This window comes from Leucoraja erinacea, chromosome 28, assembly GCF_028641065.1.
Source record: "Leucoraja erinacea ecotype New England chromosome 28, Leri_hhj_1, whole genome shotgun sequence".
Taxonomy (NCBI): Eukaryota; Metazoa; Chordata; class Chondrichthyes; order Rajiformes; family Rajidae; genus Leucoraja; species Leucoraja erinaceus.
The window spans coordinates 30755347-30772344 of record NC_073404.1 but is presented as its reverse complement, the minus strand read 5'-3'; the positions used below and the strand labels follow the sequence as shown (position 1 = coordinate 30772344).

The window sequence follows — 16998 nt, the reverse complement described above, 5'->3', positions numbered from 1 at the left end:
TTTAAGAGGGAGTTAGATGTGGCCCTTGTGGCAAAAGGGATCAGGGGGTATGGAGAGAAGGCAGGTACAGGATACTGAGTTGGATGATCAGCCATGATCATATTGAATGGCGGTGCAGGCTCGAAGGGCCGAATGGCCTCTACTCCTGCACCTATTTTCTATATTTCTATGTTTCTATGTTATAGGAAAGATATTGTCAAGCTTGAAAGGGTTCAGAGAAGATTTATGAGGATGTTGCCAGGACTAGAGGGTGTGAGCTATGGGGAGAGGTTGAGTACGCTTGAACTCTCTTCCTTGGAGCGCAGGAGGATGAGGGGTGATTTTATAGAGGTGTACAACTCATGTGTGTAATAGATCGGTTGGAGACTCACACAGTGTCTCTTGTCTAGTGTAGGTGAATCGAGGACCAGAGGACACTGGTTCAAGGTGAAGGGGAAAAGATTTAACAGGAATCCGAGGGGTAACATTTTCACACAAAGGGTGGTGGGTGTATGGAACAAGCTGCTGGAGATGGTAGTTGAGGCTGGGACTATCACAACGGTTAAGAAACAGTTAGACAAGTACATGGATAGGACGGGGTTGGCGGGATATGGACCAAGCGCAGGCAAGTGGGACTGGTGTAGCTGGGACATTGGTGGGCGGTGTGGGCAAGTTTGGCCGAAGGGCCTGTTTCCACACTGTATCACCCCTCATCCTCCTGTGTGCCAAGGAATCAAGTCCAACCCTGACCAATCTCTCCCTGTAGCTGGAGTCCTGGTAACATCCTCATGAATCTTCCCTGCATGCCAACATTGTTTCTACAGCACAGTGACCAAAACTCAGCAAACTAAGATGCTGATTGCAAGATATAGTTTTTAGTTTCGAGCAACAGCATGCAAACAGGCCCTTCAGCCCTCGGAGTCCATGCTGACCATCGATCACTGCTATCCCACTGTTATGTCCAATCCCTACACATTTTGCAAGCTGAGAATTCTTTATTGCAAGCCCACAGATTGGCACGGTGGCGCAGCGGTAGAGTTGCTGCCTCACAGTGCAGGAGACCCAGATTACATCATGACTTCGGCTGCTGTCTGTGTGGAGTTTGCACGTTCTCCCTGTGACCTCGTGAGTTTCCTCCCACATCCCAAAGACGTGCAGGCTTGTAGGTTAAGTGGCCCTCTGTAAATTGCCACTAGTGTGTCGTGGATGAGAAAGTGGGATAGCATGTCGCTGGTCGATGTGGGCCGAAGGGCCTGTTTCCCTGCTCAATCTCTAAACTAAACTAATTGAAACTTTCCGTAGAAACAAGGAACTGCAGATGCTGGTTTACAAAAAAGTGACAAGTGCTGGAGTAACTCAGCGGGTCAGGCGGCATCGGTGGAGAACATGGATAGGTGACGTTTCAGGTCAGGCAGGAAGGGTTGAGATGTTGCCTGACCCGCTGAGTTACTCCAGCACTCCGTGAAACGTCACCTATCCATGTTCTCCACAGATGCTGCCTGACCCGCTGAGTTATGGTGCAGCAGCATCTATGGAGCTAAGGAAATAGGCAACTTTTCGGGCCGAAATCCTTCTGGAAATAGGCAACGTTTCGGGCCGAAACCCTTACGGGTTTCGGCCCGAAACGTTGCCTATTTCCTTAGCTCCATAGATGCTGCCTGACCCGCTGAGTTACTCCAGCACTCTGTGAGGACTGTTGTGTGGAAGTAGTAACAAGGCTTCCTTTATGTTCCAGGCTTTTCTATCTAAAATTAGAAACAAAACAGCGGGATAAGGAGAAACTGGACAAAATAAATGCAGCGAAACGGGAACGGAGAAGAGAAAAATTACGGCTGCATTACAGAGACTGGAAGCGGAGCACCAACGGCATTGTGCTGCTTAGTTTGGTAACGAACTTAAACCTGGAGATACAGTGCAGAAACAGCCCCTTCTGCCCACCGAGTCCACACCGACCCCCTGCACACTAACACTATCCTGCACACACACACACGCTGGGGACAATTAAAAATGTCACCAAAGCCATTTCACCCACAAACCTGTACGTCTTTTGGACGGTGGGAAGAAACCAGAGCACCCGGAGCACCCGGAGCACCCGGAGAAAAAGCCACGCAGGTCACGGGGAGAAGGTGCAGGCAGAACCTTTAGTCAGGATCGAACCCGGGTCACTGGCGCTGGGAGGCAGGAACTCTACCGCTGCGCCACCATTGTAGATGTAGCCCAGTCCATCACCACACTCCCCACCATTGTAGATGTAGCCCAGTCCATCCCACACACCACACTCCCCACCATTGTAGATGTAGCCCAGTCCCACACACACCACACTCCCCACCATTGTAGATGTAGCCCAGTCCCACACACAGTCCCACACTCCCCACCATTGTAGATGTAGCCCAGTCCCACACACACCACACTACCCACCATTGTAGATGTAGCCCAGTCCATCACACACACCACACTCCCCACCATTGTAGATGTAGCCCAGTCCATCACACACCACACTCCCCACCATTGTAGATGTAGCCCAGTCCCACACACACCACACTCCCCACCATTGTAGATGTAGCCCAGTCCATCACACAGACCACACTCCCCACCATTGACTCCATCTACACTTCACGCTGCCTCGGGGAAAGCAGCCGACATCATCACAGACTTGTCCCTGTCCCACCCCGGTCATTCCTTCTTCTCCCCGCTCCCGTCCGGCAGAAGGTACAGAAGCTTGACAGCGCGCACCACCAGACTCAGGAACAGCTTCTTCCCCTCTGTTATCAGGTTTCTGAACGGCCCTTCCATAAGCTAGGGTGCCGTCCGATTCACCTCTACCCCATTGTGGACATTGGACTTTGTCTGTGGAACTGATGCGCCACAATGCTGAGAACTATATTCTGCACTCTGTATCTTCCCCTTTACTCTACCCATTGTACTGGAGTTTGCGTTGATTATATTTATGTGTGGTATTATCCAATCTGTTTGGACAGCGTGCAGAACAAGGCCTTCCACTGTAATATTCTAAAAGCTAAGCCAGTTCTCAGAAGTTCATGTGAATACTCTGGGAAAGTCCGGGGATTTTGGACCATCTTTATTGGGAGGGCTGGGAAGTGTTCCACTTTCTACATTCAACTGATATTAGTTCAAAGTATCAGCTCAATGTTTGTACAGGATTTTTGCAAAAACAGCTGAAATATGACAAATTTAAAGATAAAAAAAAGCTGGTGCCTTTCTCCGAATTGTTTATCAAAAGCTTCACACTGACAACGAGGTTCACTTTTGATTGAGAGAATCACTGTCCTTCCTTTGATCAAAAAGCCACACTAGCTTACGTAACTAACTGTAAATATTGAAATCATAGGGACAACATTTAGAAAGATAATCTACAGTTTTTCTCTGAATTAAATCAAGGTTAGTGTCAGGTCAAACTGATGAACCGATCTGGTGTCAAGAATCTGTAGAAGGGTCCTGACCCAAAACATCACCCATCCTTTTCCTCCAGAGATACTGCCTCAGCTGCTGAGTTACTCCAGCACTCTCTGTCTATTTCCGGTATAAACCAGCATCTGCAGTTCCTTCCTGACACACATATTTCAGATTCAGATTCAGATTTAATTGTCATTGTCATTGTCAGTGTACAGTACAGAGACAACGAAATGCATTTAGCATCTCCCTGGAAGAGCGACATAGCAAACGATTTGAATAAATAATAATAAGTGTCCGGGGGGGGGGTGGTGATTGGCAGTCACCGAGGTACGTTGTTGAGTAGAGTGACAGCCGCCGGAAAGAAGCTGTTCCTCGACCTGCTGGTTCGGCAACGGAGAGACCTGTAGCGCCTCCCGGATGGTAGGAGGGTAAACATAGAAACATAGAAACATAGAAATTAGGTGCAGGAGTAGGCCATTCGGCCCTTCGAGCCTGCACCGCCTTCAATATGATCATGGCTGATCATCCAACTCAGTATCCCGTACCTGCCTTCTCTCCATACCCCCTGATCCCCTTAGCCCACTAGGGCCACATCTAACTCCCTCTTAAATATAGCCAATGAACTGGCCTCAACTACCCTCTGTGGCAGAGAGTGCCAGAGATTCACCACTCTCTGCGTGAAAAAAGTTCTTCTCATCTCGGTTTTAAAGGATTTCCCCTTTATCCTTAAGCTGTGACCCCTTGTCCTGGACTTCCCTAACATCGGGAACAATCTTCCTGCATCTAGCCTGTCCAACCCCTTAAGAATTTTGTAAGTTTCTATAAGATCTCCTCTCAATCTTCTAAATTCTAGAGAGTATAACCAAGTCTATCCAGTCTTTCTTCATAAGACAGTCCTGACATCCCAGGAATCAGTCTGGTGAACCGTCTCTGCACTCCCTCTATGGCAATAATGTCCTTCCTCAGATTTGGAGACCAAAACTGTACGCAATACTCCAGGTGTGGTCTCACCAAGACCCTGTACAACTGCAGTAGAACCTCTCTGCTCCTATACTCAAATCCTTTTGCATGAAAGCTAACATACCATTCGCTTTCTTTACTGCCTGCTGCACCTGCATGCCTACCTTCAATGACTGGTGTACCATGACACCCAGGTCTCGCTGCATCTCCCCCTTTCCCAATCGGCCACCATTTAGATAATTGTCTGCTTTCCTATTTTTGCCACCAAAATGGATAACAGTCCATGGTTGGGGTGAGAGCAGTCCTTGGCGATGCTGAGCGCCCTCCGCAGACAGCGCTTGCTTTGGACAGACTCAATGGAGGGGAGCGAGGAACCGGTGATGCGTTGGGCAATTTTCACCACCCTCTGCAGTGCCTTCCGGTCGGAGACAGAGCAGTTGCCATACCATACTGTGATGCAGTTGGTAAGGATGCTCTCGATGGTGCAGCGGTAGTTGTTCACCAGGATCTGAGGAGACAGATGGACCTTCTTCAGTCTCCTCGGGAAGAAGAGACGCTGATGAGCCTTCTTGATCAGAGTAGAGGTATTGTGGGTCCAAGAGAGGTCATCGGAGATGTTGACTCCCAGGAACCTAAAGCTAGAAACACGTTCCACCTCCGTCCCGTTAATGTGGATGGGTGTGTGCGTGCCGCCTCTGGACTTCCTGAAGTCTACAATGAGCTCCTTGGTCTTCTTAGAGTTAAGGGCCAGATTGTTGTCAGCGCACCATGCTGCTAAGTGCTGGACCTCCTCCCTGTAGGCCAGCTCATCGTTGTTGCTGATGAGGCCAATCACCATTGTATCATCTGCATACTTGATGATGGTGTTAGTACCATGTACAGGTGTGCAGTCATAGGTGAAGAGGGAGTAGAGGAGGGGGCTCAGCACACAGCCCTGTGGAACGCAGGGTGAGGGTTGAAGAGGTGTGCTTGTCTAACCTCACAGTCTGGGGTCTGTTGGTTAGAAAGTCCAGTATCCAGTTGCAGAGGGAGGGGTCGATGCCCAAGTTACCGAGTTTGGTGATCAGTTTTGATGGTATAATGGTGTTGAATGCTGAGCTGTAATTGATGAACAGCATTCTTACATAAGTGTCTCTGTTGTCGAGGTGGGAGAGGGCGGAGTGAAGTGCCGTTGAGATGGCATCGTCCGTACTCCTGTTCTTGCGGTGGGCAAACTGATAGGGATCCAGTGTGGGGGGTAGGCAGCTTTTGAGGTGTGCCAGGACCAGCCTCTCGAAGCACTTGGTGATGATGGGGGTAAGTGCAACTGGGCACTATGTTTCCACTAGTGGGAGAGCCTAGGACTAGAGGGCACAGCCTCAGAATTAAAGGATGTTTCTTTAGGAAGGAGACGAGAAGGAACTTCTTTAGCCAGAGGGTGGTGAATCAGTGGAATTCATTGCCGCAGAAGGCTGTGGAGGCCAAGTCAGTGGACATTTTTAAGGCGGAGGTGGATAGATTCTTGATTAGTTCGGGTGTCGGGGGCGATGGGGAGAAGGCAGGAGAATGGGGTTAGGAGGGGGAGGCATCATTATCAAAGACCCACACCATCCTGGCCACACACACATCTCCCCGCTACCTTCAGGTAGAAGGTACTGTAGCCTGAAGACTGCAACAACCAGGTTCAGAAACAGCTTCTTCCCCGCAGCCATCAGGCTATTGAATTCAACTCAAACAAAACATTAATAGCCCATTATCTGTTTATTTGCACTTAGACACACTGTATATGGACACACTGATCTGTTCTGTATTCATGCCGTCTATTTTCTGTTGTGCTGAAGCAAAGCAAAAATTTAATTGTCCTATCTGGGACCCATGACAATAAACTCTCTTGAATCTTGAATCTTGAGATAGATCAGCCATAATTGAATGGTGGAGTAGACTTGATGGGCTGAATGGCCTAATTCTGTTCCTATCACATGACTTTATGTTTAATTATCATATGTACCCACAACTGAATAATTAAATCTTACCTGCTGCAAGGGGGGGAGATGGGGGACGGGAATGTATTGTAGGGAATGCCAAAGTGATTACTGATCTGTGCATTTCTATTCTAGGCTCAGAGCGTTTTGGTTTCCTTCTCGGAGGCATTTGCTGATTATCTTTTTGAAACATTTGAAGGTAAGATCAGGATCATGCATGTTGTTCCGTAAGGCTGGTGCCCGTGGGACTGTAAACCGCTTGAATCGCCCAACCCAGGCGACTGTTTGTGTGCCAGTCACAGAAGCAGAGGCACAATCACAGGTTACAATCGCTCCGCACTTTGAAAACACTGTGGACGGCTCGATTGTAATCGTGTATTGTCTTTCCGCTGACTGGTTAGCACGCAACAAAAGCTTTTCACTGTACCTCGGTACACGTGACAATAAACTAAACTTAACTGAACTGATCAGTTTCAAGTCCTAGGTAGACAAAAATGCTGGAGAAACTCAGCGGGTGAGGCAGCATCTATGGAGCAAAGGAATAGGCGACGTTTCGGGTCGAGATCCTTCTTCAGACTGATGTGGGGGTGGGGGTGATGGGAAGAAGAAAGGAAGAGGCGGAGACAGTGGGCTGTGGGAGAGCTGGGAATGGGAGGGGAAAGAGGGAGAAAGCAAGGACTACCTGAAATTGGAGAAGTCAATGTTCATACTAAAGTCCTGATTTAGTTGAGTTTAGATTTGAGATACAGAATCATCCCCCCCCCCCCCCCCCCCCCCCCCCACCCCCGTCCCCTTCCACCCACCTCCCTCCTCCGGCTTCACATTACACACCACCCCCCTCTCTCCCTATCTCCCCCCCCCCCCCCCCGTGTCTCTCCTTTTCACCTCCAGCCTCTGTCCCTCACTCCACCTGTACGGAGTTTGTACGTTTTCCCCGTGACCTGCGTGGGTTTTCTCCGGGTGCTCCGGTTTCCCCCCACACTCCAAAGACGTGCGGGCTTGTTGGTTAATTGCCTTGGGGAAAAATTGTAAATTGTCCCTAGTGTGTGTGTGTGTGTGTAGGACAGTGCTAGTGTGTGTGGAGATCGCTGGTCGGCACGGACTCGGTGGGCCGAAGGGCCTGTTTCCGCGCTGTATCTCTAAACTAGACTAAACTTTGAAAAAAGCACCCGGAGGAATCCCACGCGGTCACAGGGAGAACGTGGAAAATCCACACAGACATGACACGAGGTCGGGATCGAACCCGGGTCTGGCGCTGCGCGTCAGCAGCTCCACCTGCTGCGCCGCTGTTCCGACCGTTATCCTGAACATTCCACAACCTATGAAAGCACTTCAGTGTTTCATTGCAGATGGCTCGATGCAAAGTCACACCACGGGTTTGCCTGTGATATTGCTACATGTCACACTTGTCTAAGTGAGATTGATAAATTAAATATGTATTTGGGCGAATTCGCAGCTGTGAACTCGTGCTTTCAAGAAAAAATGGCTGGAACATTTCTTGAGAAAATTATCTAAAAGTCCAACATTTTGTGGTCAATTTTGTATTTCGTACATTTCTCGGGTTCTCTACAAATATAGAGAAAAATATCAATTTGAGTTTATTAAAATTTAGACAATTAATTTAATATTATTAGTGCACAGTATTTTGGCATAAGAATTTTACTTTTAAAAGTCATATCTTGCCACTGAGCGTGATGTGGTTAGACCTTCTATAAAGGTACTGTTGTCGACCTCTCTATTCCAACATAGATGTCAGATATGACAGGGAATTGGAAGAGATTGACACAAAAGGAAAAATATTAAATGAAGAGGAATTTGTAGAGGTAGGAATTACATCTTTGAGTTTAGTTTAGTTTTAGAGTTACAGCCCGGAAACGGGCCCTTCGGCCCACCAAGCCAATGCTGACCATCGACCACCCATTCACACTAGTTCTACATTAACCCACTGTCTCATCCACTCCCTACACACTGGGGTCGATTTACAGAGGGCCGATTAACCTACACGTCTGTACATCTTTGGGATGTGGGAGGAAACCGGAGCACCCGGAGGAAACCCAGGCGGCCACAGGGAGAATGTGCAAACTCCACAGAGACAGCACCAGAGTCGACTAAAATAATTGCAGGTCGGCTCATTCTTATAAGAGCAAAATATATCAAACAGGAAGAGGCATATTTGGTCAATTAGCTCTTCATTCACTGCATGTAATTGTGACACTGGAACTGTGGCTGTTTACAAATAATTATCTTACAAACTCTATTTTCAATATTTGCCTTTCTCCTGGGTACCGTCTATTTCTCTAGTTTCCCTCTCCCCGTGACTCTGTCTGCAGAAGGGTCTCGACCCAAAACGTCAGCCATTCCTTCTCTCCAGAGATGCTGCCTGTCCCCCCCACCGACTTACTCCAGCATTTTGTGTCTGACCTCTACTAGTTTCACTGTTTGTATCCCTTTGTTATCACCTCCTCCACAGCCAACAACGGACCATTGTGGGCTCCGTGGCCATCGGTGCCAGCTCTGTTTTATTCTGTACCCTTTCAGATCTCTAGTCCCCCCCTCCCCTCCCCTCCCCTGACCCACTCGGATGAAGGGTCTCGGCCTGAAATGTCTCCTGGTTTAGTTAGACAATAGACAATAGGTGCAGGAGGAGGCCATTCGGCCCTTCGAGCCAGCACCGTCATTCAATGTGATCATGGCTGATCATCCCCAATCAGTACCCCATTCCTGCCTTCTCCCCTTATCCCCTGACTCCGCTATCTTTAAGAGCCCTATCTAGCTCTCTCTTGAATGTATCCAGAGAACTGGCCTCCACCGCCTTCTGAGGCAGAGAATTCCACAGACATACCCTGTACCACTCTCAGTTTAGAGATACAGCACGGAAACAGGCCCTTCAGCCCACCGAATCCATGCCGACCAGCATTCCCCACACACTAACGTTATCATTCACACACTAGGAACAATTTACCATTAGACCAAGCCAATTAACATACAATGTTCGATCTTCCAGCATCTGCAGTTCCTTCTTGAACAACAACATACAAACCTGATCGTCTTTGGAGGGTGGGAGGAAACTGGAGATCCCGGTGGTCACGGGGAGAACGTGCAAACTCCGTTCAGACAGCACCCGTAGTCGGGATCGAACCTGGGTCTCTGGCGCTGTAAGGCAGCAACTCTACCACTGCGCCACCGTGCCACCCTTTTCTCCAGAGTTGCTGCCTGACCCGCTGAGTTCCTCCAGTATTTGGTGTCGACCTTGAATTGGAGCACAGGCAGCACTGTGTATCCTCACTGCACGATGACAAGGTCCCTCAGTCACAAGAGGAAAGACACGAGAAATATGTGCAGGAAGGAACTGCAGATGCTGGTTAAAACCGAAGATAAACAACAAATGCTGGAGTAACTTAGCGGGACTGGCAGCATCTCTGGAGAGAAGGGATGAGTGATGTTTCAGGTCAAGATGTCTGAAGAAGGGTCTCAACCTGAAACGTCACCCATTCCTTCTCTCCAGAGATGCTGCCTGTCCCGCTGAGTTACTCCAGCATCTGGTGTCCATCTACAAGATATATATTCCATTTTGTTATTTCTAAACCAAAGCCACAACACACACAGTGTCTTCAAAAATGACTAAAATTAACAAACAGACCACTGAAGATGAATTTGGGTTTTTAACAACTGATATCATATGTGAATAACCTTATCAATAACAAGCTTTGAGCTATGTGTCTCTGCTCTTTGACTTCTTGTGCTGTAGATTAGTCGAATGCTTTTGACAAATGAGTATGTGACTGATGTGGACCAGATGAATGTTAAAACCTCCACTGTTTGTGCAGCAGTGTTTTGTTTACCAAAGTTGCATTTCTGCAGGATTAGTAACACATTCTTGCATCAAACTAGTTCATTCCCCCTCTCTCCCCCTCTCCCCCTCTCTCTGTCCTCTGGGAAATATGTCAGTAAACTTTCTTGAACCCTCCCCCTCTCCCCCTCTCTGCGTCTCTCCCTCTCTCTCTCCCTCTCCCTCCCTCCCTCTCTCCTCTCTCTCTCTCCCCCTCCCTCCTCTCCCCTCCCCCCCTCCCCCCCTCCCCCCCCCCCCCCCTCCACCCCTCCCCCTCCTCCCCCTCTCTCCCCCCTCCCTCTCCCCCTCTCTCCCCCTCTCTCCCCCCTCCCCCCCCCCCCCCTCCCCCCCTCCCCCCTCTCTCCCTCTCTCTCTCCCCCTCGCTCCCCCCCTCCCCTCCCCCTCTCTCCCCCCTCTCTCCCCCTCTCTCCCCTCCCTCTCCCCCCCTCTCTCCCCCTCTCCCCTTCTCCCCCTGGAGTCACTGAAGCTGGGGCCCAGTCGAGCTGCATCGTGACTTCCTGACTCGTATACTCTCCCACGCATTATCTCTAAAGTCTAAATGTTAGTAGCTGACATTTACAAAACATGAACTGGTGAAGTCGACGCAGGAATTGAGTCCAATAAGCTTCATGTCTGGTGTATGAGCACAGACCACTGTCTAAACTTTAGAGAGGAAACATCTCATGAAGCCACAAAAATAACTGTCTGAAAAAAGAAGTGTCTCAACCTGAAACGTCACCTATCCATGTTCTCCACAGATGCTGCCTGACCCGCTGAGTTACTCCAGCACTCTGTGAAACGTCACCTATCCATGTTCTCCACAGATGCTGCCTGACCCGCTGAGTTATGGTGCAGCAGCATCTATGGAGCTAAGGAAATAGGCAACTTTTCGGGCCGAAATCCTTCTGGAAATAGGCAACGTTTCGGGCCGAAACCCTTATGGGTTTCGGCCCGAAACGTTGCCTATTTCCTTAGCTCCATAGATGCTGCCTGACCCGCTGAGTTACTCCAGCACTCTGTGAAACGTACCTATCCATGTTCTACACAGATGCTGCCTGACCCGCTGAGTTACTCCAGCACTCTGTGAAACGTCACCTATCCATGTTCTCCATAGATGCTGCCTGACCCGCTGAGTTACTCCATCACTTAGTGTTTTTTGCTCAGGATTCCAGCATCTGCAGTTCCCTGTGATGATTTCGCTATTAATTCTTATGAGGGAGTGGACGAAAAACCACAAAAGGGCGGCATGGTGGCGCAGCAGGTAGAGTTGCTGCCTCACAGCGCCAGAGACCCGGGTTCCATCCGGACTACGGGCGCTGTCTGTACGGAGTTTGCACGTTCTCCCTGAGACCATGTGGGCTTTCTCCGGGTGCTCCAGTTTCCTCCCACACTCCAAAGACGTGCAAGGCTAATCGGCTTTGGTAAAATTGTAAATTGTCCCCAGTGTGTGTAGGATAGTGTTAATTTGTGGGGATCGCTGGTCAGTGCGGACTCGGTGGGCCGAAGGGCCTGTTTCCATGCTGTATCTCTAAAGTCGTCTAAAATAGCGGAAATGGAAGTTCACACACACACGCACACGCACACACACACAGACACAGACACACAGAGACACACACAGACACACAGATACACAGATACACAGACACAGAGACACACACACACACGCACACACACAGACACACAGACACACATACACACACACACACACACACACACAGACACACAGATACACAGACACAGAGACACACACACACACACACACACACACACACACACACACACACACACACACACACACACACACACACACACACACACACACACACACACACACACACACACACACACACACACACACATACATACACACACACACACACACACACACATATACACACACACACATATATACACACACACACACACACATATATACACACACACACACATATATACACACACACACACACATACACACACACACACACATATATACACACACACACACATATATACACACACATATACACACACACATATACCCACACACATATACACACATATACACACACACACACACACACATATACACACACACACACACACATATATACACACACACACACACATACACACACACACACACACACACACACACACACACATATACACACACACACACACACACACACACACTATTTAATATATATCATTGATCATTATACCTTGGACAAATGTTAGTTTTGGAAGTGGATATGCAGGAAATAATTAGGATTTTAATTTCAATTAGACATTGATTCATTACTGATGTTCCTTTCAGTGAATCAGTCAAAGGGAAACAGAGGAACCTGTCCCTATATATAATTTCCTGGCAGCTCTAACACTACACACAAAGCAGCCCGCGCATAATAACATGGGTTCTAAATAACATCACGGTGCAGAAATGACAAGTAGTGACCATTTTAAAATTCATGAGCAAAGAGCTTTACAGAATTACTGGCAGCGTCTGTGGAGGGAATGGACAGACAACGTTTCGGGTCGAGACCCGTCTTCAGACTGATGGAGCAGGGGGGGGAGAAAGCCTGAAAAAAGAGGGTGGGAAAGGGACAAAGTCTGGCGAGTGATAGGTGGAAACAAGGAACTGCAGGTGCCAATTTACCAAGGAAAGCCACAAAGTGCTGGAGTAATTCAGTGGGTCAAGCAGCATCTCTGGAGAACATGGATAGGTGACATTTCGGGTCGGGACCCTTCTTCAGACCTTCTTCAGTGATCGGTGGATACAGGTGAAATTGTCACATTGGTGGACAAAGGCTGGAGTCATGAATTGTTGATGGGATGGTTCAGTTGCCGTGGATTAAGTATCTCCGAGGATTGTCACCTTGTCGTTGTGGAGAAGCTCGTGTGGTCCTGAGATCCTGAGAGCGATGCCGTCTGGAGCTGTGCTCCTGGTAGGGTCACCCATGGTGGTAAGGTCGAGGGAGAGGTCTCTGACAAAGAGCAATCCAACCAAGACCTCAACGGTGGAACAGGCGGAGGGCGATGGCTGACATTAGTGGAGCGTCACAACGGCTGGGAAGGCTGCGCAGCAGAAACGGATCTCCGGACATCTTGGACTCCATGCCACTGGATCCTGATCCAGATCTGTCAAGGACCGTGTGGTGGCTTTCTGTGCACCAGTCTCCCCACGTTAAACAAAGTCACGCACAGGCATCCTCCAGCCCTGGAGACACCCATGGTCAGGTCAGCCACGACCGAAGGGGGGCGTAAGAAGAGATTCAGTTGCCTGATAACAGCCGGGAAGAAACTGTCCCTGAATCTGGAGGTGTGCGTTCGTTTTCACACTTCTGTACCTCTTGCCCGATGGGAGAGGGGAGAAGAGGGAGTGACGGGGGTGAGACTGGTCCTTGATGATGCTGCTGGCCTTGTCGAGGCAGCGTGAGGTGTGGGAGGGAGGGTGGGTTTGCGTGATGGACAATGGCAACAGCAATAGCGACCGGACAGAGCTGGACCTTAAATCAGATCTTTAAGGATCAATCGTTTATTATATTAAAATGAATCGAACCACAAAGAGCAGTAAATGAAACATTAAATTAGGAGAAGCGTTGATGGTGGAAGTGTCAAAGACTAGAGGGCACTGCCAGGTGTGGTGGTGGAGGCAGATATGATAGTGGTGTTTCAGAGGCTTTTAGACAGGCACGTGTATATGTAGGGAATGGAGAGATATGGATCACGTGCAGGCAGAGGAAATTAGTTTAACTTGGCATTGTGTACAGCACGGACATTGTGGGCCGAATGGCCTGCTCCTGTTGAAACTGAAAGATGCAGCATGACAACAGGCCCTTCGGCCGACCATCGATCACCTGTTCACACTAGTTCTATGTTATTCCACTTTCTCATCCACTCCCTACACACTAGGGGCCGATTACCCTACACACCTGCACGTCTTTGGAGTGTGGGAGGAAACCGGAGCGCCCGGAGAAAACCCACGCGGTCACAGGGAGAACGTGCAAACTCCATACAGACAGTACCTCTACCGCTGCGCCACCGTGCCGCCCTTATTGTTCTACGTTTCATTGTTAAGAAGGGTAGAAGCTGCCAATTTATTTTGCTTACAACCAACATTATGAGCATCTTTTTACCACCATGAATTGTACCAAGTGACAATGGGCCTGTTTCTGTACTGAATCAGTATGAAGGAGGGTCTCGACCCGAAACATCACCTATCCATGTTCTCCAGGCATGCTGCCTGACCCGCAGCAGTAGAGTTACTGCCTCACAGCTCACTGCCTCACAGCTCCAGAGACCCAGGTTCGATCCTGACTTGACTACGGGGTGCTGTCTGTACGGAGTTTGTACGTTCTCCCTGGGACATTGAAGGTTTTCTCCGGGTGCTCCGGTTTCCTCCCACGCTCCAAAGACGTGCAGGTTTGTAGGTTAATTGGTTTCTCTAAATGGTAAATTGCTCCTAGTGTTTAGGATAATGCTAGCGTATGGGGTGATCGCTGGTCAGGGTGGGCTCGGCGGGCCGAAGGGCCTGTTTCCGCGCTGTATCTCTAAAGTTTGGTATGTTTAAGTAGGAATTGCAGATGCTGGAAAATCGAAGGTAGGCAGTTTATTGTCACGTGTACCGAGGTACAGTGAAAAGCTTTTGTTGCGCGCTAACCAGTCAGCGGAAAGGCAATACATGATTACAATCGAGCTGTTCACAGTGTACAGATACATGATATAGGGGATAAAGTTTAGTGCAAGGTGCAAAATCCGTTACTGGTTAACTGCGCATTTAACGGAAGTGGGAGTCTATAATGAGGCCAGCGTGCACCATCCGTCTCTGTGAATTCCTCCCTCCCTGGCTCACTTCTCCTTTCACTCTGACTGCTGCACGCACACACACGCACGCACGCACGCACGCACAAAGCCAAGCGGAGATCTGGGCGAGCAGGTCCCTGGTTGTTGCTGCTGCTTGTTGTATTTCCTCAGCAGCTCTGCGTCGAGCTCACCCACTCTTATCTCTCTGTAGCCCCGGGCTGCCAGACTTCCTGCCACATCTTCTCCCCCAGGGCCTCTCATGCTATGGTTAGCCGCTTTGTTTCTGGAGGGGGTTGGGTGGGAACTGGTGTTGTGGTCAGTTCGAGACAGCTTCCTCTTGTACAGAGTGGCCCCTGCTCATGGCCACTCCCTCTTCCCACATGTTGCATCCTCATCAATAAAACCCCTGCAGCTCCACCCTATGCTCATAGTTCACAAGTTCTAGGAACAGAATGAGGCCATTCGGCCCATTATGTCTACTGCACCGTTCAAGGTGTTGGAAGGAACTGCAGATGCTGGTTTACACCAAAGATAGACAGAAAATGCTGGAGGAACTCAGCGGGACAGGCAGCACCGCTGGAGAGAAGGAATGGGTGACGCTTCAAGTCAAGGCCCTTCTTCAGACTCAGGGGAGAGGGAGACACAGAGATAAGGAAGGATAAGGTGTGAAAATGAGAAATCAAAGGAGCCAATGCAAATGTAGAATAAATCATTGTTAGTTTGGAGAAGCAAAAAAATAGCAAACACATAAATGCTGCCTGACCCGCTGAGTTTCTCCAGCATCTTTTGTCTACCTATCATTCATTTGTTCTATATCTCTCCTCGTCACCAACTATATCTCTCGTTTCCCTCTCCACTGACTCTCAGTCTGAAGAAGGGTCTCGACCAGAAACGACTTGTCCACCTCGACTCGGCTTGTACTCGCTAGAATTTAGAAGATTGAGGGGGGATCTTATAGAAACTTACAAAATTCTTAAGGGGTTGGACAGGCTAGATGCAGGAAGATTGTTCCCGAGGTTGGGGAAGTCCAGAACAAGGGGTCACACAGAGAGTGGTGACTCTCTGGAATTCTCTGCCACAGAAGGTAATTGAGGCCACAGTTCATTGGCTATATTTAAGAGGGAGTTAGATGTGGCCCTTGTGGCTAAAGGTATGGAGAGAAGGCAGGTACAGGATACTGAGTTGGATGATCAGACATGATCATATTGAATGGCGAATGGTGCAGGCTCGAAGGACCGAATGGCCTACTCCTGCACCTCCGGAGATGCTGCCTGACCCGCTGAGTTACTCCAGCATTTTGTGTCGATCTAATTCATCGTTGGCCGGTGGATGGGAACAGGTGACTGGCCTGAAGACTAAAATCCATTCAGGTTGAGCCTGTGTGAAAATACCACCTGCTAATGAATGAATTAGATCTGAATTTTGGCTTGTTAGTTTTAAATCATTGAGCCGAAACGACCCAATATTTCCTGATTGTTTAAAGAGTTATTTAAATCTGGCTGTGTGCGTATGGAAACCAGATGTGGCACAAGTTGCAATCAATTCACATTAAGACCATCCCCATGTGGTGATTGAATAATGCTTTTCTTCCTCACTTATTTATTTTCTTCACTATTTCCTTTTTCTGCTTCTTACTCACGCACACTAGAGAGGGTCTTATACAAACTTACAAAATTCTTAAGGGGTTGGACAGGCTAGATGCAGGAAGATTGTTCCCGATGTTGGGGAAGTCCAGAACAAGGGGTCACAGCTTAAGGATAAGGGGGAAATCCTTTAAAACCGAGATGAGAAGAACTTTTTTCACACAGAGAGTGGTGAATCTCTGGAACTCTCTGCCACAGAAGGTAGTCGAGGCCAGTTCATTGGCTATATTTAAGAAGGAGTTAGATGTGGCCCTTGTGGCTAAAGGGATCAGGGGGTATGGAGAGAAGGCAGGTACAGGATACTGAGTTGGATGATCAGCCATGATCATATTGAATGGCAGTGCAGGCTCGAAGGGCCAAATGGCCTCTACTCCTGCACCTAATTTCTATGTTTCTATGTTTCTAT

General features: G+C 48.8%; 1 protein-coding gene across 1 annotated transcript in view; it reads left to right on the top strand.

Moving 5' to 3' along the window:
* LOC129710475 (EF-hand calcium-binding domain-containing protein 5-like) overlaps nucleotides 1–16998 on the top strand; it is a 59278-nt gene that overhangs the window by 9289 nt on the left and 32991 nt on the right. The window contains exons 4-6 of the mRNA XM_055657431.1: nucleotides 1715–1865; nucleotides 6450–6513; nucleotides 8064–8137. Coding sequence (XP_055513406.1) covers nucleotides 1715–1865; nucleotides 6450–6513; nucleotides 8064–8137 — 289 coding nt within the window. The remainder of the gene's footprint in view (nucleotides 1–1714; nucleotides 1866–6449; nucleotides 6514–8063; nucleotides 8138–16998) is intronic.